Here is an 18,720-nt window from a genome sequence, read left to right on the forward strand (position 1 = left end):
CTAGGCTGGTCTTGAATTCCTGGGCTTAAGCCATCTGCCCTCCTCAGTCTCCGGAGGAGGAGATGTGGCTTGCACTACAGTTGTGCGCCACTGCACAGGCCCTGTATGTAGTTTTAAACCCCTAAAAGTGTTTAAGGGTTTGAGTTGTCATGGGACTTAATTTGAAGTTTATTCAGCTGTCCTTGCTTATAGGAGAAATTTGCTTGTATTGAAATATACATTTGAGAAAATCTCAGAGTAGGCACCCAATTGGCCTGTTTTGATATTAATATATTTACTCATGGTCAGATTCCAAGAATCCATTTATTTGGCAAAGTGTCAAAAATTCAGATGAATCCAAGAGATTATGATCATTTGTGATAAGCAGCCTTGGAGCAAGAGTAACCAAATGCCTTATCCGGCGCTCACTGCTGCTTAGTGGAAATATTTCTCTCATGCGACAAAGGTTAACATCTACACATACAGGATAGTGTTTACTTATTTACTCACTGACTCCGCAATTAGATTCGAATGCATACTGTGTGCTCGGTACTTTGCTAGGCCCTAGAGATTCAAGTAGAAATCAACACCACTCTGACCTTGAGTTACTGCCAATCAAGAGGAGGAGACAGACTAGCTATGCTGCAGTAGAAATACTATAAGAATCTACACAAAATTGCATCCAGCCAAGTTTATATTAGTAACACTGTATTGCTTTCATCAATGTCTAATCCAGTCATTAGTATTGAAAAAATAACAATATTTAATTTCTTTTCATATGCAACTATAACATTAAAGAGTGAACTGTCTCTTCCAACTGCCTGATAAGTCAGAATGCAATTTTTAATTTTTATATGAATTTTTTTCTCTCCCGTGGTAGTCATAAATGTAGTTCATCACGAAATTCCAATGACTTTTTCCTAAACAACTAAGGACATAGAAATATCTTCAAGTCATAGTTACTTGCATTAACTGACCCCTAATGCAAATACTTAGTTCCAGTAGATTTTTTTGGTTCAACATTTAATTCAGTTTAGCCTTTCTTCAACCTTTCAGCCTTATTGGTAAGTTACATTGCAGCAATTTTTTGAAGAGATTATATTTTTAAATGATTTTTTAAAACATCTTTGTTAATGGCTATTAACTTTACACAGAATCTATGTTTGTACTTCTGTATAATTAGAAGGGCCAAACATTGAAGTTCTTAATTAGCCCAAATTTCCCAAAAAGCCAGTAGAACTTTTATCTATAGATCCCTTTAAAAGTGGACCATGCTTAAAACCAAACCCAATAGATTGAGGGATCGTAGTTTGGTCAAAATATTACCTACTCAAAAATATAAATGACAGCATTTCGCTTGCAATCCCAGAGTTAGGGTTTTGCATATTCGTTTTGAATAACTTCAGTGAAGTTAAGTGATTTGAAATTGAATGCACTAGGGTAAGCTGGTAAGACAGCTCAAAGCTATTGCAGGTCAAGGAAATCAGGGAAGTGGAGTCATCCCCACTTTCCAATCCTTTTCATTGTAGAAATGCCAGCACCATCGGACCCTGAGCGTGGCTTGCATCTTGTTATATGTATAGAAGTTTTAAAATCAATTTGATTTCCACTGGCATGATTCTCTAGTGTACTTAATATGCTGTGGATGGATTTCTGAGAATAGTAAGAAGCAGTTACACTTCTCATGAATATATAGCGGATGAAGCACTCTGATTTATTATTCCATTCTATTTTAGAACGGGCTTATGATTTTTAAAAAAAAATGCAAAGGAAGAAGAGAAATTCTTAAAAGCACAGAATAGTAGATCTAGGTTGTAATTCTCTCACTTATTAGGTAAATTCAAGTAAGTTTGTGTCTCAATTTATCTGCCTGTAAATTTTGATGAAACCTCTAACCTCTAATTTAGTACAAACTTTTACTTTTTTCTAATGTATTTTGAGGTCTTTCAATATATGTATTCAAAATTAAATAATCCATATGTTTCACATATCAGTTTCTTTTTATTGACAACAATATTTTCTTACTAATGATTTTTTTAAATGTATATAAAACTCAAGGAGATAGAGAAGGACAATAAAAAAACTTTCTAGAAAAAAAATATTAAGTAGCATTAACTCACAACACCAATTCTAAAACTCAAGAAAAATCTTGCATGGACTCAAGATTCACTGATCAAAGATGTTTAATGTACTGATTCAAGAAGCAATATTTATACAACTCACAATAAGTTTTGATCATAAGTTATAAAGTTTTCATTACTCTTGGGTTTAATTGTAATCCTACCAGCATTACTTAATCTTGTACTTGCTTTTCCCCAACCCCCACTAATGGAGTTAATATTTAGTTCATTCTATAGAATACCCTCTTCAGTGATATTGATTTTCTTTTTTCTTCTGCTCTGTGACCTCACATCACAGTGCCAAACATCACAGGGGAAGTAGTTTAATGTAGAAACTTAGCACCAAGAAATTAGCAGAAGTCTATGTCCCGTTGATAGAGGAGAAAATTATTTAACCTTGCCTTCTATATAATTGATTTTTTAATGTTTTGATGAAAAGCACACTTTAAAAATTCTCTGAACCTAAGCAAAAAGAAAAAGAAAAGAAAAAAAACAATTATTTATAGTTAAAAAAATAAAAATAAAAAATAAAGACTCTCTGAATCATATATTGTACTAAATTTGGGTTATTCTTAAACCCACTAGCTATACCAACTGTAGATTAATTTTGACCTCATCTTGTTTATACCTCTAAAATAGATTGTAAGAGAAAGAAAAAATAAAAATTACAGAAAAACCTCAATTAAATCCAGATTATAAAACTAAGATCAATTATTAAAATTTGGGAATTAAATGTGCATGAATGGAGGCTGTTCAACAGAGGTCAGGCCCTGTGCTGAGGTTTCTGGGAAGCAAGAAGGCAGAACCTTTGTCCAGCCTAAGAGGGCATAGGAACAGCATGCAGAGACCATTTGCAGCTTTCAGTACAGGATGTATCTGCTCCCCTGCACCAGAACACAGGTGGTAGCACACAAGCCCATGAACTATGAAAACATTGGCTGCTTGACTGAAAGGATGGTTCTTCATCTAAACATTAGAGTACATGTGTATCTCATGTGTGGACAAAGCCCCAGACTAAAATAATTTCCTCCAGTAAAGTTACCTTGAGTGGGCAATTATATGACATGCTTTCTTTCTATAAAAGGAAATATTTTTTCCAAATATTTTTCATCAGTATTGTCAACAGCAGTACTAGGGGGACACAGAGGCCCTTTCAGTGACAAACAACTTGCTGGCAGCTGGCAGTATCTCTGAGTACCAGTTGAAGGCTCAAGGGAGAATTTATAAAGGAGATAGCCAAGACAAGGAGCAGGAAACCAAGTGGAGGATGAAAGGAGGGGCAAGAGAGATTGCATTTCTCTAGAAGGGATGGCCACTTCCTTACTCTTTACCCCAAATGCATGGCATTTCATATTGTTCCCATGCATATAGTATACCCCATGTATATACAGGTTACAATATTTAAACAGATTGGCTTGAGAAAACTTCTCCTCATGACCACAAACAGAACATGTCATCTCACTTACTCATTTGGTGGTAATTAAATGAGCTTAGACTGGGGATGTAGCTCAGTGGTAGAGCCCTTGCATGGCATGCATGAAGCCCTGAGTTCGATCTCCAGTATCACAAAAAATAAAATGAAAGTAAATAACTAAATGAGTTCTAAAAGTGTAAGCTATTTTTACTTACTTGTATGTTCATTGATATTTTCCCATATTTTGATTGTAATTCAGTGCTATGGTTTGGTTTTCTAAAGATCAGATGGAACAAAACTAATTTCCTACTGGAATACCACCAACTTTCCCAGTAATCTGAAAATATAGAGTTAGCCTAACTTCATCAGAATGTATAAATGGATCAAAATGTGCTTCTTCATTTGTAGGACTGCCTTCATGTTTTAGAACCCTTTATGACACATGAGGATTTATAATAACACTAGTTGGTATTTCTTTCATAAATCAGAATGAGTTAAGTCCAAGTATTAGTGGAATACATTTGTATCCTTCCCTAAGGTAAGAATGATAGGACTACCTGTAGGGCAGCATCTCCCTGTTCTCAGAAAACATATTTCTAGTGGAGAAGATCAGACGAACAGAGGAGAAACACTAGAATATTGGATACAAAGGGGCAGAGGAAAGATGATAAACATTTTGAACTACAACACAGGAAGGAGGTCAGTGGCATTTGCGGAAGTTGAGAAAGGCTCATAGAAGTGTCATTGAAGCCAGGCTGTTATAACAAAAACACCATAGATTTGGGTGTTTTAAGCAATGTTTATTTCTCATAGTTCTGGAGTCTGAGAAGTTCAGGATCAAGGTACCAGCAGATTCAGTGTTTGATGACAGCTCTCTTTCTGATTCATAAATAGCTATTTTCTTGCTATGTTCTCACGTGACAGAAAAGTGGGGAGGGAGCTCTCTGAGTCCTCTTTTATAAGGACACTAAAACCATTCCAGGTTTCTGCTCTCAAAACCTCCCAATCACCTCCCAAAGGCTGAACTATCCCATTGGAGATGAGTATCTCAACGTATGAGATTATTGGACAGATTCAAACACTGAGTCTATGACTGACAGGGACTTGGATGGCATTCTGATTTTAGATGGACACGGAGGAGAGGGAAAGGTACCTTAAGTAAGAGAAACAATGTAAGACGGAACCGTCCAGTGGAAGTGGGAAATATAGACTTGACTTCAATAAAGGTTTTGTGTTGGCAGTGGACACCTCCATTCAGCAGGTGGGGCAAAGCTATGGGAGAACATGGAGGCTTCAAGGAAAAAGTTAGAGTGGATTCTTTGATATAGACCACTGGGAGTCATTGCAGGTTCTTAAGCAGAGGTGTGGCATGATATGTGAGAGAAAGCAGTTAGTTGCTCTTGTGCCCTGAAAGGTAATGATAATGAATTTATTGACTGATTTTTCTTTGTAGGTTCCAGTTCCTTCCTCGTTTGCTATTTACTGCTCATGTCTGCTGCAGCATGGCAGCATGGAATGGATTCTCACATCCATGTCTCTTGTATTTCCACTTCCAATGGCTGAGTGAGGGCTGAACTAAGGGTAGTGTGGAGCATTCACTTAGAACCCGGGACCACCTGGTTCTGGAGGACCCAGGAGAGGAACAGGAAAGCAGGAACCTTGTAGCCCCAGGCCCCCTGCTTCCATTGCAATGGCAGCAGTAAAGTTTCTCTAACATACATGATGCTGCCTCTGCCTGCTGGGGCTGCATGGAAACCATGCCGAGCACAGTAAGCTGGACCTGTGAAGGTGCCCTGGTGGGGGCTATTGTGATCAGATCCCCAAAAAAGCAAGTTTTAGTCGCATCTGTCCATGGGATGCGCTATTCCTAAATATTAAAAAAAAAATTGTTTCGAATATTGAGACGAGGTCTAAGTTTCCCACACTGTTCTTGAACTTTTGATCCTCCTGCCTCAGCCTCTGGAGTAGGTGGAGGTACAGGGGTGCACCATTGTGCCTGGCTCCCAGGGTGCATTTATGCCCTGATTATTCATTATGTTCCAACCTCAAGCCACTCGACTGTTTTGTATGGTCTGACTTAAAACATGTTTGAAACCAAATTCCTTCTGTGTGTAACATCCTCTCCTTTACCTCTATATACCAAGACTGCTATGTTTCCCTACACTGCAACTTTTTTTTTTTTAAAGGGAGACTATGAGGGAGAAGGAAACCAGCATTTTAATGTTGGGATATTTCCAAACCCATTCATTAATTTTGTACAAGTAAAATGCATCTAACCTGATGGAATATTTATAAAAAGTGGAAGCTCACTGTCAATTAAATCACATTTATTTAATCTAGTATTAGACTGCCTTTTTTTTAACCAGATGGTAAACATTAGCAGTAATAGTGAACAAACATCCAGGCTCCCAGAGGTCATTTTTAACCACCATTAACAATCTGGTTTTCACGGATTAGTAATATACAAAAGGCAACCGTCCAGTAAAAGATGCACACAAGGCAGTCGAAGCGGCTTCTGTGCTCCTTGTTTACCTAACATCTAACTATTTAAAAAATGCTTTGTAAGGGAAACATTTAAATCTTCTCAGCTCAAAAACTTTCAGTAAAATATCTGAAATAGACACTGATATCAACAAAACTTCCTCTAAGCTGATGAAAAGCAAAGCTTGTTATTAATGTCACCAGCAGATTTTCCTGTGGTTCATGTTTCCATTTATTAGCTATCTGTTTAGTGGTTTCATACCCATGTAAAACTTGACTAATAGTGAAGTGGAAAAGACAGGCATTTTTGCAAATCATATTTTAATTTTTAAACTGAATTATCAAAATGAAGTGTAATATAAAACAAACAATACACAAAATATACTAAGGAGTCAAAAAGAATCCCATCCCTCATGTGATGAGAACATGGCTTCTAGAATTGCCTTTTCAGGAACAAATAATCTCATCTACATCATGTTTTGAGTGATCAAGAAAGTTGTAGAATAATATAGCCTCATTATATCTTGTAGATAAGTACAAAGATATGTGTAGGCTGGTTCTTCTCTCATTCAGATTTTATATTGTATACGAGTGTGAAACTTCTACATGCTCAACTGGCTGACTGAGACTAAACAGGCAACACTGCATATAATCTATATTTATTTTCATTTCAAAATACCATTATCCTTCCTTTACATATAAGTGATTTGTCTCAACCTTCATATTGTTCTTCTTTTAGATAAGATTATTATTAGGAATTATATCGAGGTCTATATTTAAACTATTTCACAGGTATTTCCTTGTTACTTTCTCATTATGTGAAGAAAGCCAAGATTTCAAGGTTAAGAGTAAACATTAGCACCTAGGCCTATAGAGGTCACATCCAAGATGAGTGGGAATGAGGTTGTGTGGAAGGGACTAGCTAGTAGAGAAAATGCCTGCCATTAAAGAACTTAGGAATGCTAAGGATATTATTAAGCTCCATCCCTAGCCATGAATGTGTTCTGAAATACTCGAATACACACAAGCATGGATATCTACAAACACATGAGCATACTTAGCATGCACACTCCTGAAAATCACCAGGTGGAGTGCAGAAATCCCATTTATAGTATCATGTTGAAAATTTTCCTGTTAGTCCATGATACCCAAGTATAAGTTGCTGCTTTTTGGGGAGAAATTCTATTTCTCTTTTCATAGAAAAATTTACCTTGGCAATGAAATTTTCTTGTATTCCTACAAGTGCCTGGGGCCATTACAATTTGTTTCTTTTTGAGGGAGGTGCGTACTGGGGATTGAACTCAGGGGCACTCAACCACTGAGCCACATTCCCAGCCCTATTTTGTATTTTATTTAGACACAGGGTCTCACTGAGTTGCTTAATGCCTCACCATTGCTGAGGCTTGAACTCACAATCCTCCTGTCTCAGTCTCCCGAGCTGCTGGGATTACAGGTGTGTGCCATCATTTTGTTTCTTGCTGAGGGAAATGATAAATAGGAGAGAATTGATACAATGAATTCTTGCTTATGCCATAATTTAGAATTTATGACCTCCTGGATTCTTTTCAATAACAACTGAAGATACTTTATTGAAGGGTTATTGTGTCTCCAGGACTATGTTAAGCACCAGCCATGCAGAAAAGACAGAGCCCCTTCCTCCAAGTGGCACATGGCCTACTAGGTGAGGGAGAAGAATAGGCAGACAGGACCACAACCTGTGCAAGATGCTCCCAGGACACAGAGGAGGGATCTAGCCTCTTGGGGCTGGGGAAGGGAATCCATAAAACCTTTTCAGGGCACTCTCCCTCATACCAGGGATTGAAACCAGGGGTGCTCTACCATTGAGCTACATCCCAATCCTTTTTATTTTTTATTTTGAGGCAGGGTTTCAATAAGCTCCCCAGAGTGACCTTAATTTTGCAATCCTCCTGCCTTGGCCTTCCAAGCCACTGGGATTACAGCCATGGGCCATCATACCCCGTGTCAGAGTGCCTTTATGTGTTCTACCATACCTCTCTAGACAAGGGTAGAAAGCTCAATTACATTACTTGGATATTGCAGAAATCAGCTTGAAGTTTGAAGATACAATTATCTGCTTAGCTGAATGATTGAATTTCTTTGGTTTATTTAGATTTTCTGGATTATGTAGACTCAATTTACTGTAGATAGGACTTTTAAAAAATTGTTTAGCTTTCTATTACTCTACCCAGCACAAGAAAAATACGTAAGAATAACAATCTAACATTTACCCACAACATAGTTGGGGTTTGTTGTTTGTTTATTTGTTTTGGTGCTGGGGATTGAACCCAGGGCCTTGGGCATGCTAGGCATGTACTCTACCATGGAGTTACACCCCAAGGTCCCACAATATAATTTTTATTGATCCAAAATGAGTAGCTAAAAGACTATGGACAAGCAAGTAAATATTTAAAAACTAGCAGATAACTAATTTCATATCTCTGTTTTAAGTTGATTTTTTTAAAAATAAGCCATCCATTGCCAAGAAACCCCTTCAGGCTTCTCAATGCTAAAGAACAACTCAAGGCTTTCCCCCACTTATTTTTCATTGCCCCACATTTTAGGGACCTGAGAAGTCTAGGAGGCATTTCCCTCTGTGGTCTTGAGGGCCTCCTAGTTGAAATCAGGCTACTTCACTCTTCACTTCAGGGAGGAGAGCAGCTCTGATCAGATTTCTGCCGGAAATCCTAACTTGCCCAGCCTGCTCTTTTGCCCATTCCAGCAATTACTTGTGTTGTAAAGGATGGAAGTCGTGGGGAACCTGGAGAAGGGTGAACTTCAGGATTCTGCTTTCACCGGAGCTGCTGAGCACAGGCCAGGCAGTTCCGCCCTCATTTTCTGTAGCTCCCTCCACGGTTCAGGAGAATCGTACCTGAGCAAATGAAAACCACACTTGGTTCTGAGCAGTTCTAATTTCAGGTTATTATTAAATAAACTCTTTTGTAGATATTCAAAGAAAATGCAAAGAAAGACTTTCAGAAAATAGCCTACACAAAACTAATAATATTTTTCTCCTTTTTTAAAAGGTGAACATACACAAGAAACCAGTTCACCTCATTCACTCAAAAAGGATGTAGAAAATATGGGGAAAGGTAAAGAAAAGTTTTCATCCTGTAGAACTTCTCTTAGCTTTAAAAGACTATGGAGATAATAAGAGGATATTTTTGTTCTACACCATATTTTAAGCTTGACAAGCAACATATGAATAATATATGGACCATTGGGTGGATATAATTGAGATTAATGCATACATATCAATCAATACATGACACTGTAATACAATACTTTAAAATAATATATTACATTGATTTATATTCATGGATTTCTGCACAAAATCTATCCTATGTCTATGCAACACTTTTTAAACTGGTAAAATATTTTGTCTTATAATAATAAATTGCCATATATAACAGTTCTCTAGAGAGTTATTTATAAAGATTAGTAAAATGACTCTTCTTTTTTTCCCTATTAGAAGAACTTCAGAAGGTTTTATTTGAACAAATAGATTTACGGAGACGACTGGAACAAGAATTCCAAGTGTTAAAAGGAAATACATCTTTCCCAGTATTCAGTAAGAAATCACTTTTATTTCATTGAATTTGTGATATTTGCTGACATTTCTATTATTAGTCTTAAGAATGTGATTTTAAGTATTAAGGGATTAAATTCAACCCCAGAAGGCTTTCCATGGTCTAAATATTCATAAATTATAGTCTTTTATTTATGCTTTCAATTGGCTCACAGATAAGATTCCTTACAAAAACCTTTTGGTATTTATGTATTGATATGTGTATGTGTGTGTATGTATAGTGTCTACTTAAAAATAAGTATATAGACATGTAATTAAAATGTAAATATATTCATATATTCAGATTGTATGTTTTTAAACAAAATAATTATATGTATTTATTATTATCTAAGATAGGAAAAGCAAAAGAACTCTTATTCTTAAATATCTCTGGATGGATACCTGGTGCTTGCAATATATATAAATATGAAAATTTAAACTTTAACAATTTAATGCACATGAATCTTTTGTTACGTAGTACCTCCTTATCTTTGGGGATACATTTGAAGATTCCCATTAAATGCATGAAACTGCCTTTGGGACCTACATATACTGATTCTTCCTAAACATATATATCTATGATAAAGTGTAATTTACAAAGGGATTAACAACAACAATAATAAAATAGAAAAATAACAACCATATAGTATAGTGAAAGTTATTTAAAATTTATGAATTGCTTATTTCTGTAATTTTTCATTTAATACTTTTGGACCATGGTTGACCTTGGGTATCTGAATTAAGAGGGGACTACTGTAATTAAAACTGATATAACTAGATGAAAACGGATATAACTTTAGACGTTTTGCATTCTCAATCAGCAATGAATGTTAAAACTCCATTCCAAATGTGGGGGCAGGAGACATTGTAGCCTAAAAACTATCGTTCTGCTCCCAGAGTCTTGGAATTTTGGAAAGATTTTATAGAACGTATCCAAAGTTCTAAAATTCACCTGCCCTGAGCTGGGTCACATGGGACAAATGCATCCAAGTAGGGTTTTTCAAGCTTTCTGGAGTTTCATTTAGTCAGATTCACCTCTTCAGAGAAAGTGGGAAAGCAAACAATATGTACACTTTTTTAAAATTATATAAATTTAAAATTAACTTTTTCTGAGACACTTCTTTAGAATACCAACAGGACCCTCGCTGTTAATCTGGGCATCACAAAATTCGAGTTGGCAGTTCTGTGCCAGAGCCACAGACCAGCATCCAGCATCTGTAAGATTTTGTAGTAACTGACCATTTTGATCGTGTGAACTTGAAGGTCTGTGCTCACCAAAGCTTCCCAGGTGCCATAGTCAGCACAAATGAAAGTGGACGCCAGGAGCATTTGTGAATAGCACCAGGTTCTGGCAACCTGTCAAACTGAGTTTCAATAATACTTAGTGGGAACTCAACACGAGGAGGTAGCTGAGTGTTGGAGGAGAGCTCTGACCACAGGAGCAGGAGGGTCTGCCAAGTTTACGATCTCTTTGGAACTCCAAGACAGGTTTGGGGCTCCAGGGCTTCAGTGTTTTAAATCCAGAGAATACCTCTGGGCCTCAGAATAAAATCGAAGGCAGGAGAACAGCCAATAACTTTGGGTAGTATATTTAGGAACATCATGACATTTGTAGCTTCAAGAAAAGAAAAATATCAAAAATATCTTTGAAGCCTTAAAAAAAAAAAAACAGGTGCTTAGACAGGATTCAGAATTCTCTACCTTCTAAAGCTATATCTTTATTTTATTTTTATGTGGTCCTAAGGATCGAACCCAGTGCTTCATGCATGCTAGATGAGTACTCTACCCCAGCCCCCTAAAGCTATATCTTAAGAAAGATTGTATCTTACAGTTCTTTGTAGCAAGGAGCAGACGGCAAATGATTTATTTCCCCGTGGTTGGTATTTATCTAATTGTAGAGTTTGCAAAGCCCTGCTTTTAGATCAGTGGAGTGGGTCCAAGTCCCATTGAATCCCTAACGTGCCCTTTTAGCTCCCCCATGAAGCCAGTGTAGCCATAATTTATCCTATTAATAAAAAAAACTAATTAACAGTCACTTAAGGAATTGACTAATTTACAATAATTTATACATTTTCCTTAGTAACTGCTCGATTTTACACTGTGTATAATACATTTCTGTTAAAAAAATATTGCTATGATTGGCCAGTTTCAATTCAAATCTATCATTCATTATTTTGATCTGAATTTAAATAAATCCTCTGTGATTGCCACATGTATAAAACACTTCGATTGAATAACAACAACAAAAATTTCCACTTTTTTTTTATCTGTAACATACTTGACTGACCAAGGAAGTGGCATGTGTGTGCCCAAGTTTGAGTAATGTGTGGTTTCGACACACCACAAAGAGGCAGTCAATTTCACACGGATGGAAATAGCAAATGCGAATTATGTGCCTGTTAACTAAATGTGAGGGGCTGTGAGGCTAGTGGATGGATTTGAATTCTGTCAGATGGAAACTGTGGACTTTGTAAAGCTGCATTGGAAGAAAGCCTAGAGGAAGCTTCATAAGAGTTTTGGAAACCTTCTTCCTAGGAGGTGGACAGACATTCACAGTTATGATTGAAAACCCAGGTAATTTAGAGCCCTGGGAACCCAGGCTAGAGCTGTAGCCTGTGACAACAGGAATCCGGGCTCAAAATTTTACCTGACCTGGGTCCATGCTCCCTGCTAGTTGCCCAACCGTGGAAACTGTAAAATGAGGCAGATCATTCCTGTCTCAGAGGATGAGAGGACTAAGTGAGACCATGGATGTGAAGTACTGAACATGCTGCTAGCACAAGATGAGTGCTCCGTCGACATCAACTGCAATGACGGTGGTGATCATGTGGCAGGAGGAGGAAGAGAAGGGCATCAGCACTGAGCTGTAGGAAAGCCTTTCTAAAATTGGAAGCAAATATTGGACTTTGAGGGCTTCTTGTTGTGCTGAGGATTGGTGAGGTCCACAGGAATTAACCGTGAAGGCGGAGGAGGTACAGATAAAGATTAGAGGGTGGAGGAGAAGGAGAAGAGTAGGAAGTGAAGGAGGTGATGGAAGGAGAAAGGCGAAGAAAGAAGAGATAAAGAAAAAAGAGAAGAGGGAGGAGAAAGAAACAAGTCTCTATCCTTGGTTGGGGAGCAGAGGTTGGGAGGATGAGTAGGAACAAGCAGAGCTCTATTGTTGAACTGGAGCCTTCCAGGAGTAGCGGTGCCTGACCCTGGTGGAAGAACAGAATAGAAGATCTAGCCAGGCAGGGGGTTCCTAGGGAGGGCTCCAGCCTCCCCCACTCGCTAGCTAGTGACCTGAGACCAGTTTCCTTAGCTCTTCCCCAAACAGCAAGGCAATGCTGTACCTACCTCCAGGGCTTGCCGAGGGGATTAAATGAATGAATCCTTTCCCATGGAGCTGGGTGCAGAGTAATTACCAAGAAATGCAAGTCGTTACTGCTGAATGTGTTTTAAAGTTTTTTGCTTACATTCCTGCACGGACTGTACCATAAAACAGCTAATATCAGAAAAGAGAGCACCTAGAGATTTCTTGGTCTGTACTTACAGAGGGTGGGAGAGGCTGGGAAGCTTATTTTGATACAGGACAGTTAAATAGAATTGACAAATTGAGTGGGGCATGAGAGGAGATCGGGAGACCATCCTAAGAAAGATGGGAGACATGGATTCTAGAATTGGAGGGGGGGAGTAGGTGTGTGACCATTATCAAAGTCACTTTGAGATGACAATGGAATGGCTGATCATACATGTTCTGCAGTGACCATGATGTTGGACTGGACTGCAGTAACTGATTAAAGGTGACCCCAGATGCCACCATTTCAAAGTCCCCACTGATGACTGGTCTGGTCATTTTTGTAGTTATTAAGTCAAAAAGTCATTTTGACCACCACATCTTCTTCTCCTTTAGCAATCTGTCTCCTCTCCCTCTCTTCTCCTCCAGCGATGCCTTACTTTAGTGCAGCATTCATCCTTTGGCTGTAGTTTTCAAATTCATTTGGCTTTCTTCCCTTTAGCCACCTGTGTGACCTCAGAGCCTGGCTCCAAACCTGGCGGCCATGACTGGTGGTAGTAGAAGGGTGCCCGTGTCCTCACCTCCTTTCTCCACCTTGTCTCTGGTTATTCTGGTCTTCCTCACACTCTACCTTTGGCACCACGTTTTCCACTCAAGAAACCATAATGGTTCCCTCTTCTTGACACGTTGTGCACATTAACTCCTCATTTACTCTGAAAACCCTCTTCTGCTGACCCATCCTGTCTCTCCAGCCTTCTTTGAATTCTCCCCTCCAAGCTCCAGTGAGCAGGCAGACACTCTCCACCTCGTCGCTTTCCCACCTCTGCACATTGTGTTTCTCAGGTTGGGAATGGTCCCCTTGGTCAGGCCCTCCTTATCCAAGACACAGCTCCAGGGGCTGTCATCATTTCAGATTCTCATAAAGCATTGCTCTCCCAGAAAGCTGGTTACATCCTATTAAAAACAAAAAACATCTCAGCTACCTGAATCTGGTTGTCCACATATTCCCCCTGTGACCAGTACTGAGGGTTCACTTATGTTCAGGGGTGTCCCTCCTCCTTCCTCTGTCTTCTTGTAGCACCCTCTGGAGGTAGGGGGGGAGTTCAAAACACCGTACAGACCAAACATCCCTGTAGTTGCTTGGAAACGGTATGGCAAAATGAAGACGGTGTATGGAAAAAGAACTTCACAGCCTGGTGCGCCCTGAGTAGGGTGTCCTGGGTCAGCAGACATGCCACATGAGCTTTCTTCTTACCACCAGCCCAGGAGTGCAGACTTCTCTTGCTTCTTGGAGAGTTTTGGCTTTCAAGCTTTCCTGGTTGCAGTGCGCAGCCTGTGCCACTGCACTGTGGCGTTTCTCTCTGCTACCTCCTTTTTTATCATCACTTCCCAAAAATTGATGAGTTTTAAGGGATTCTCATTAAAGAAATAAGCATAATCATTTCATTTCCAATTATATTTCCATCAGGTTTCAGCATATAGTGAAGCTTTTAATATTTTTGTTTCTTGCTGAGTGACAGTCTTTGTATCTCAAAAGTTGTGCTTGTCTTAGAAAATTTTAAGTATACAGAAATACAAAGGGAAGAAAACAAAAACCTCATCTATAATCTTGCAAATGCTATTAACATTTTGGAATTTCAGTCTTTTTAATACATATTATTTTTTTAACAGTGAGATTTTTTACGAACAATTTTTTTATCCTCCTTTTTTCCTTCCTTCTTTCTTCTTTTTCTCCTCCTTCTCCTTCTTTTCGATACTAGGGATTGAACCCAGGGATGATCTGCCACTGAGCCACATCCCCAGCCCTTTTTAGTTTTTATTTTGAGACAGGGGCCTGACTTAGGTGGCCTCAAATTTTATCCTCCTGTCTCAGCCTCCTGAATTGCTGGGATTACAGGCCTACACCTGTGTCTAAGTAATCTCTTCTTTTTTTAATTAAAATGTGTCTCTTGAGGCTGGGGAAGTAGCTCAGTGGTAGACCACTTATCTAGCATGCATAATGCCCTGGGCTCTGTCCCCAGAAACACACACACACACACACACACACACACACACACAGTCTGTGCCACTGTGTGTGTGTTTTTGTGTTTTGCTAAAGGAGAAAAATTCTCTTTTTATTATTACACATCATTCTATAAATGTCTTCTTCTCTCTCTCTCTCTCTCTCTCTCTCTCTGTGTGTGTGTGTGTGTGTGTGTGTGTGTGTGTTTATTGTGCTGGGAATCAAACCCAGGACCTCTCACATGCTAGGCAAGTGCTCTCCACTGAGCTAGTGAGAATGTCCCTATGAAGTCCTCTTGTGTTAGACAATATGGTTTGTCCAAGCTTCAGATGAGAGACATTGTAACTAAAATCTTTGCACATGTCCATTATTATTTCCTTGGGATAAACTCCTAAAAGAATTGTTATATTAAAGGGTATGAACCTTTGAAAGCTCTAATTTCAGGTTTCTTCCCCAAAAGAGTGTGCCAGTTCATGGTGCCATCCCTGGGACCCCACATAACATCTTTTCTTTTAGTCTTCACTACCTTAACTGGAAAATGGTGCCTCATGTCACTTTCTTTCTTTTGCTACTAACATATTGAAGACTTTTCATCTGTTCATCATTCATCTGTATGTTTTGTAAGTTCCATTTTATATTCTCTCCCTCTATTTCTTTTGATGTGTCCATTTTCTTATTGATTTGTAGGAATCCCTTACATACTAAAATATTAAATTTTGACATGACACAAATATTCTCTGCTTTATATCAATATCTTTAGATGGTACAATAGTGTTTTGTGTTTGAGAAGTTTAATTTGTAATTTATTTTCATATCAAAGTTTTCAAGTTCTGTCTAATCAAACCAATCCATCTTTTTTCCTCTTTGATTTTTTTGTCTTTAATGCCTTTCCCCACTGCAATCCTCACAAAGATATTCATTGTTCATTTTTTAAAAATAATTTAATGTCTTCATTTTTCTCTTCATTGTAAGGGATTGTATTATGTACTGTAATAGAACAATGAGCTCAAATGAAGAATAGTTTTCATCATTTCACTTTTAGTTACTCTTGGCTGTTTCCACCCCCTGACTATCAAATCTTCTGGAATCCCAAGGAATGTTCCAGCCAGGTCAGCTTCCGATTGCCCCTCATTCCTAGTCTATCTCAGTTTACCTCTTTGATCAGAGCCACCCCTTGGATCCCTAGAGAGACAGAGGAGCCTCCTGAGGCTTAGAGGAAAGCTGTCTTCTAGAGAGAGGTCTGCTTTTCTTCTGGGCTGTCTGTGTCTGCAAACACTAGCTTCCTGGAGGCATTTAGGCCAGGAAGTGGGACCATGGTGTTGGAACCAGGGCAATTTGTGGAGGACTGACTCCGCCTGTTGGCTTTGACCCACCCCAGAGCACCCTAGTGTGGCAAGGTGGGTGCCAGCTCCTCAGACAGCACCTCACCCCTAATTGTTATCAGTGTGAATCAAAACACCGCCCTCCTCCTTTCCCAGCATAGGAAAGACGGAGGTGGGGGAGTGCTCGGGACCCAGCCACATCCGTTCACCTCCTCATCCAACCTTATAATACTAGAGCATAAAGGGCCTCAAGAGCACAGCACTGCACACTCTTGCTTCTTCAGATAAAGGTCTGAGGCTGCAAAGTGGGGCAGTTCCCAGTGATGGCAGAATCCCACCTGCAGGTGGAGAGTACCATGCTGGATTCGTTAACTCACCCCTGCTGTGTGCCGAGCACTGCGGAAGGCCTGGGGAAATTTAAAAAGTGTCTGCAACTTCTCTTCCTGCCCTTCAAGAATTCATTGTTTAACTGGAAGACAAATGTGTAACAACTAATAGTGTGTATTACGGACATATTTACAGAGGTGCTGATTGGGTGCTGGAGAAGTACCAAAGAAAGGTGACTGATTCTGGCAGAAGGGGCAGGAAAATGAGAGAACTTTCTTGGGGAGATGATGTTGGAACTGGACTTTAAAGAAAAGGCTAGTATTTTCCGTGAAGGCAGGAGCAAAGGCACAGAGACCAGAAGTTGGGTGCATGTTTGAGGACTGGAGGGTGGTTTGATGGGTGGTAGGTGCAGGGTGTTTCCTCTGAGCCCTCTGCTGCTGTGAACTGACCACTCCCAGTCACCCTCTCCTTGCACACCATTCTCCACCTCTGCAAAAGCACTGTTTCCTTCCCCAAGGGAATGAGAGTCCCCATCCTCCCTCTGCACCAGAAGCTTCTCTCTCTCTGCAGTGCCTTTCACAGCAAATTCAGAAGAGAGATTAAGTCTTTGAAAAAAAAATTAAAATACATGCTTGGGGTTGGGAAAAGAAATCAAATAGTATAGAAGATAAAAGTAAAAAAATAAAAATAAAAGCAACAAAATTTTAATCTCTAAGTATCCAGAGTCTTGTGAGTGCTAAAGATTTATTTATTATCTTGAAAATGATGGCCATCAGAGATTTTAAAGTGGGAGAATGAAAGGGATTTGGAGAGAGAGGGACTGGAGGCCTGAGGTCAGTTGGGAAATTACTCAGGGAAAAGGTAGGTGCAGGGTGTTGCCTCTGAGTGTTGCTTGTGCTTAGGAGGTAACAGGGACAAAGAGTGGAGGAAGGAGGGAGGACACAGGGGATCCACACATCAGGTGTCTGCAGAGGCGGAAGGGAGAGGAGAGGAAAAGCTGAGAAGGGAGTTTCTGGTTTCTCCAAGCAGCTGCTCTATCTATCAACCATAAATGCAAAAAAAAAAAAAAAAAAAAAAAAAAAAAAAATTACGTATAATACTTAATCACACAATCATGTTAATTTCTCCTTTAAAGCACACAGAGCCAAAGCTAGCAAGTCTATGCTTTAAAAAAAGATCACAAGGAGAAGGTGCAATGCTGTGCTATGCACTTCAAAGTCACTTCTTAAATGAAATAAAAATGATAAACATGTGAGCTGGGTTTATAGCACAATGGTAGAGCACTTGCCTGGCATGTGTGAAGCACTGGGTTTGATTCTTAGCACCACATATAAATAAATAAAAATAAAGGTCCATTGACAACTTAAAAAATTTTTGTTTTAAAAAAATGATGAATACACAGAATTATAAAATGGTTTTTGTATAACAGTATCTCTTAAAGTCCCCTCTCCCTGGTTTCTTGGATTGAGGCAGTTTATTTAATGGCATCAGGCCAAAGGGGGACATACCAGGGTTAATATGGTGTAAGAAGGATTGTCGGTTGGGAGAGTCAGGCCAGAATACAAGTGAGGTGAGCTGTAGGGAAGCCAGCAGGCGTGTTCCAAGGCTTGTGTTCTAGTGGCCCAGAGGCATCATCTGCACGTTGGTCAATCCCCTCACTGTCAATGAACTTGTGGAGATAGTGCAAGCTCAGTGCTGTACTTGCACAAGTGTGCAAAGATCAGAGAACATGAATGTAGTGGATCTTTCTATATAATTCTTCTATAAAAGGGACTTGATCAGGGCTGAGATGCTATGAAATATAAGAATAGGCCTTACTCTCTCAGAATTTATTGTCTGATTCTAATTAAATCATAGGGTGCTGAAAACATGTCTTTAAACAGCAATGATGTTTACTTAAAAGGGTGGGGGTGGCTACAGTGCAGGGACTCTCTATGGAACTATCAGCAATATTTTACTGGTCCCTCAACATCCACTGGGGATTGGTTCCCCC

General features: G+C 39.2%; 1 protein-coding gene across 1 annotated transcript in view; it reads left to right on the forward strand.

The window, feature by feature from the left end:
• The window catches only part of Skor2 (SKI family transcriptional corepressor 2), a 34,522-nt gene that overhangs the window by 7,654 nt on the left and 8,148 nt on the right, over window positions 1-18,720 (forward strand). The window contains exons 4-5 of the mRNA XM_027949081.3: window positions 9,039-9,104; window positions 9,485-9,583. Coding sequence (XP_027804882.1) covers window positions 9,039-9,104; window positions 9,485-9,583 — 165 coding nt within the window. The remainder of the gene's footprint in view (window positions 1-9,038; window positions 9,105-9,484; window positions 9,584-18,720) is intronic.

The sequence above is a fragment of the Marmota flaviventris genome, chromosome 16 (genome assembly GCF_047511675.1).
Source record: "Marmota flaviventris isolate mMarFla1 chromosome 16, mMarFla1.hap1, whole genome shotgun sequence".
NCBI classification, from domain to species: Eukaryota; Metazoa; Chordata; class Mammalia; order Rodentia; family Sciuridae; genus Marmota; species Marmota flaviventris.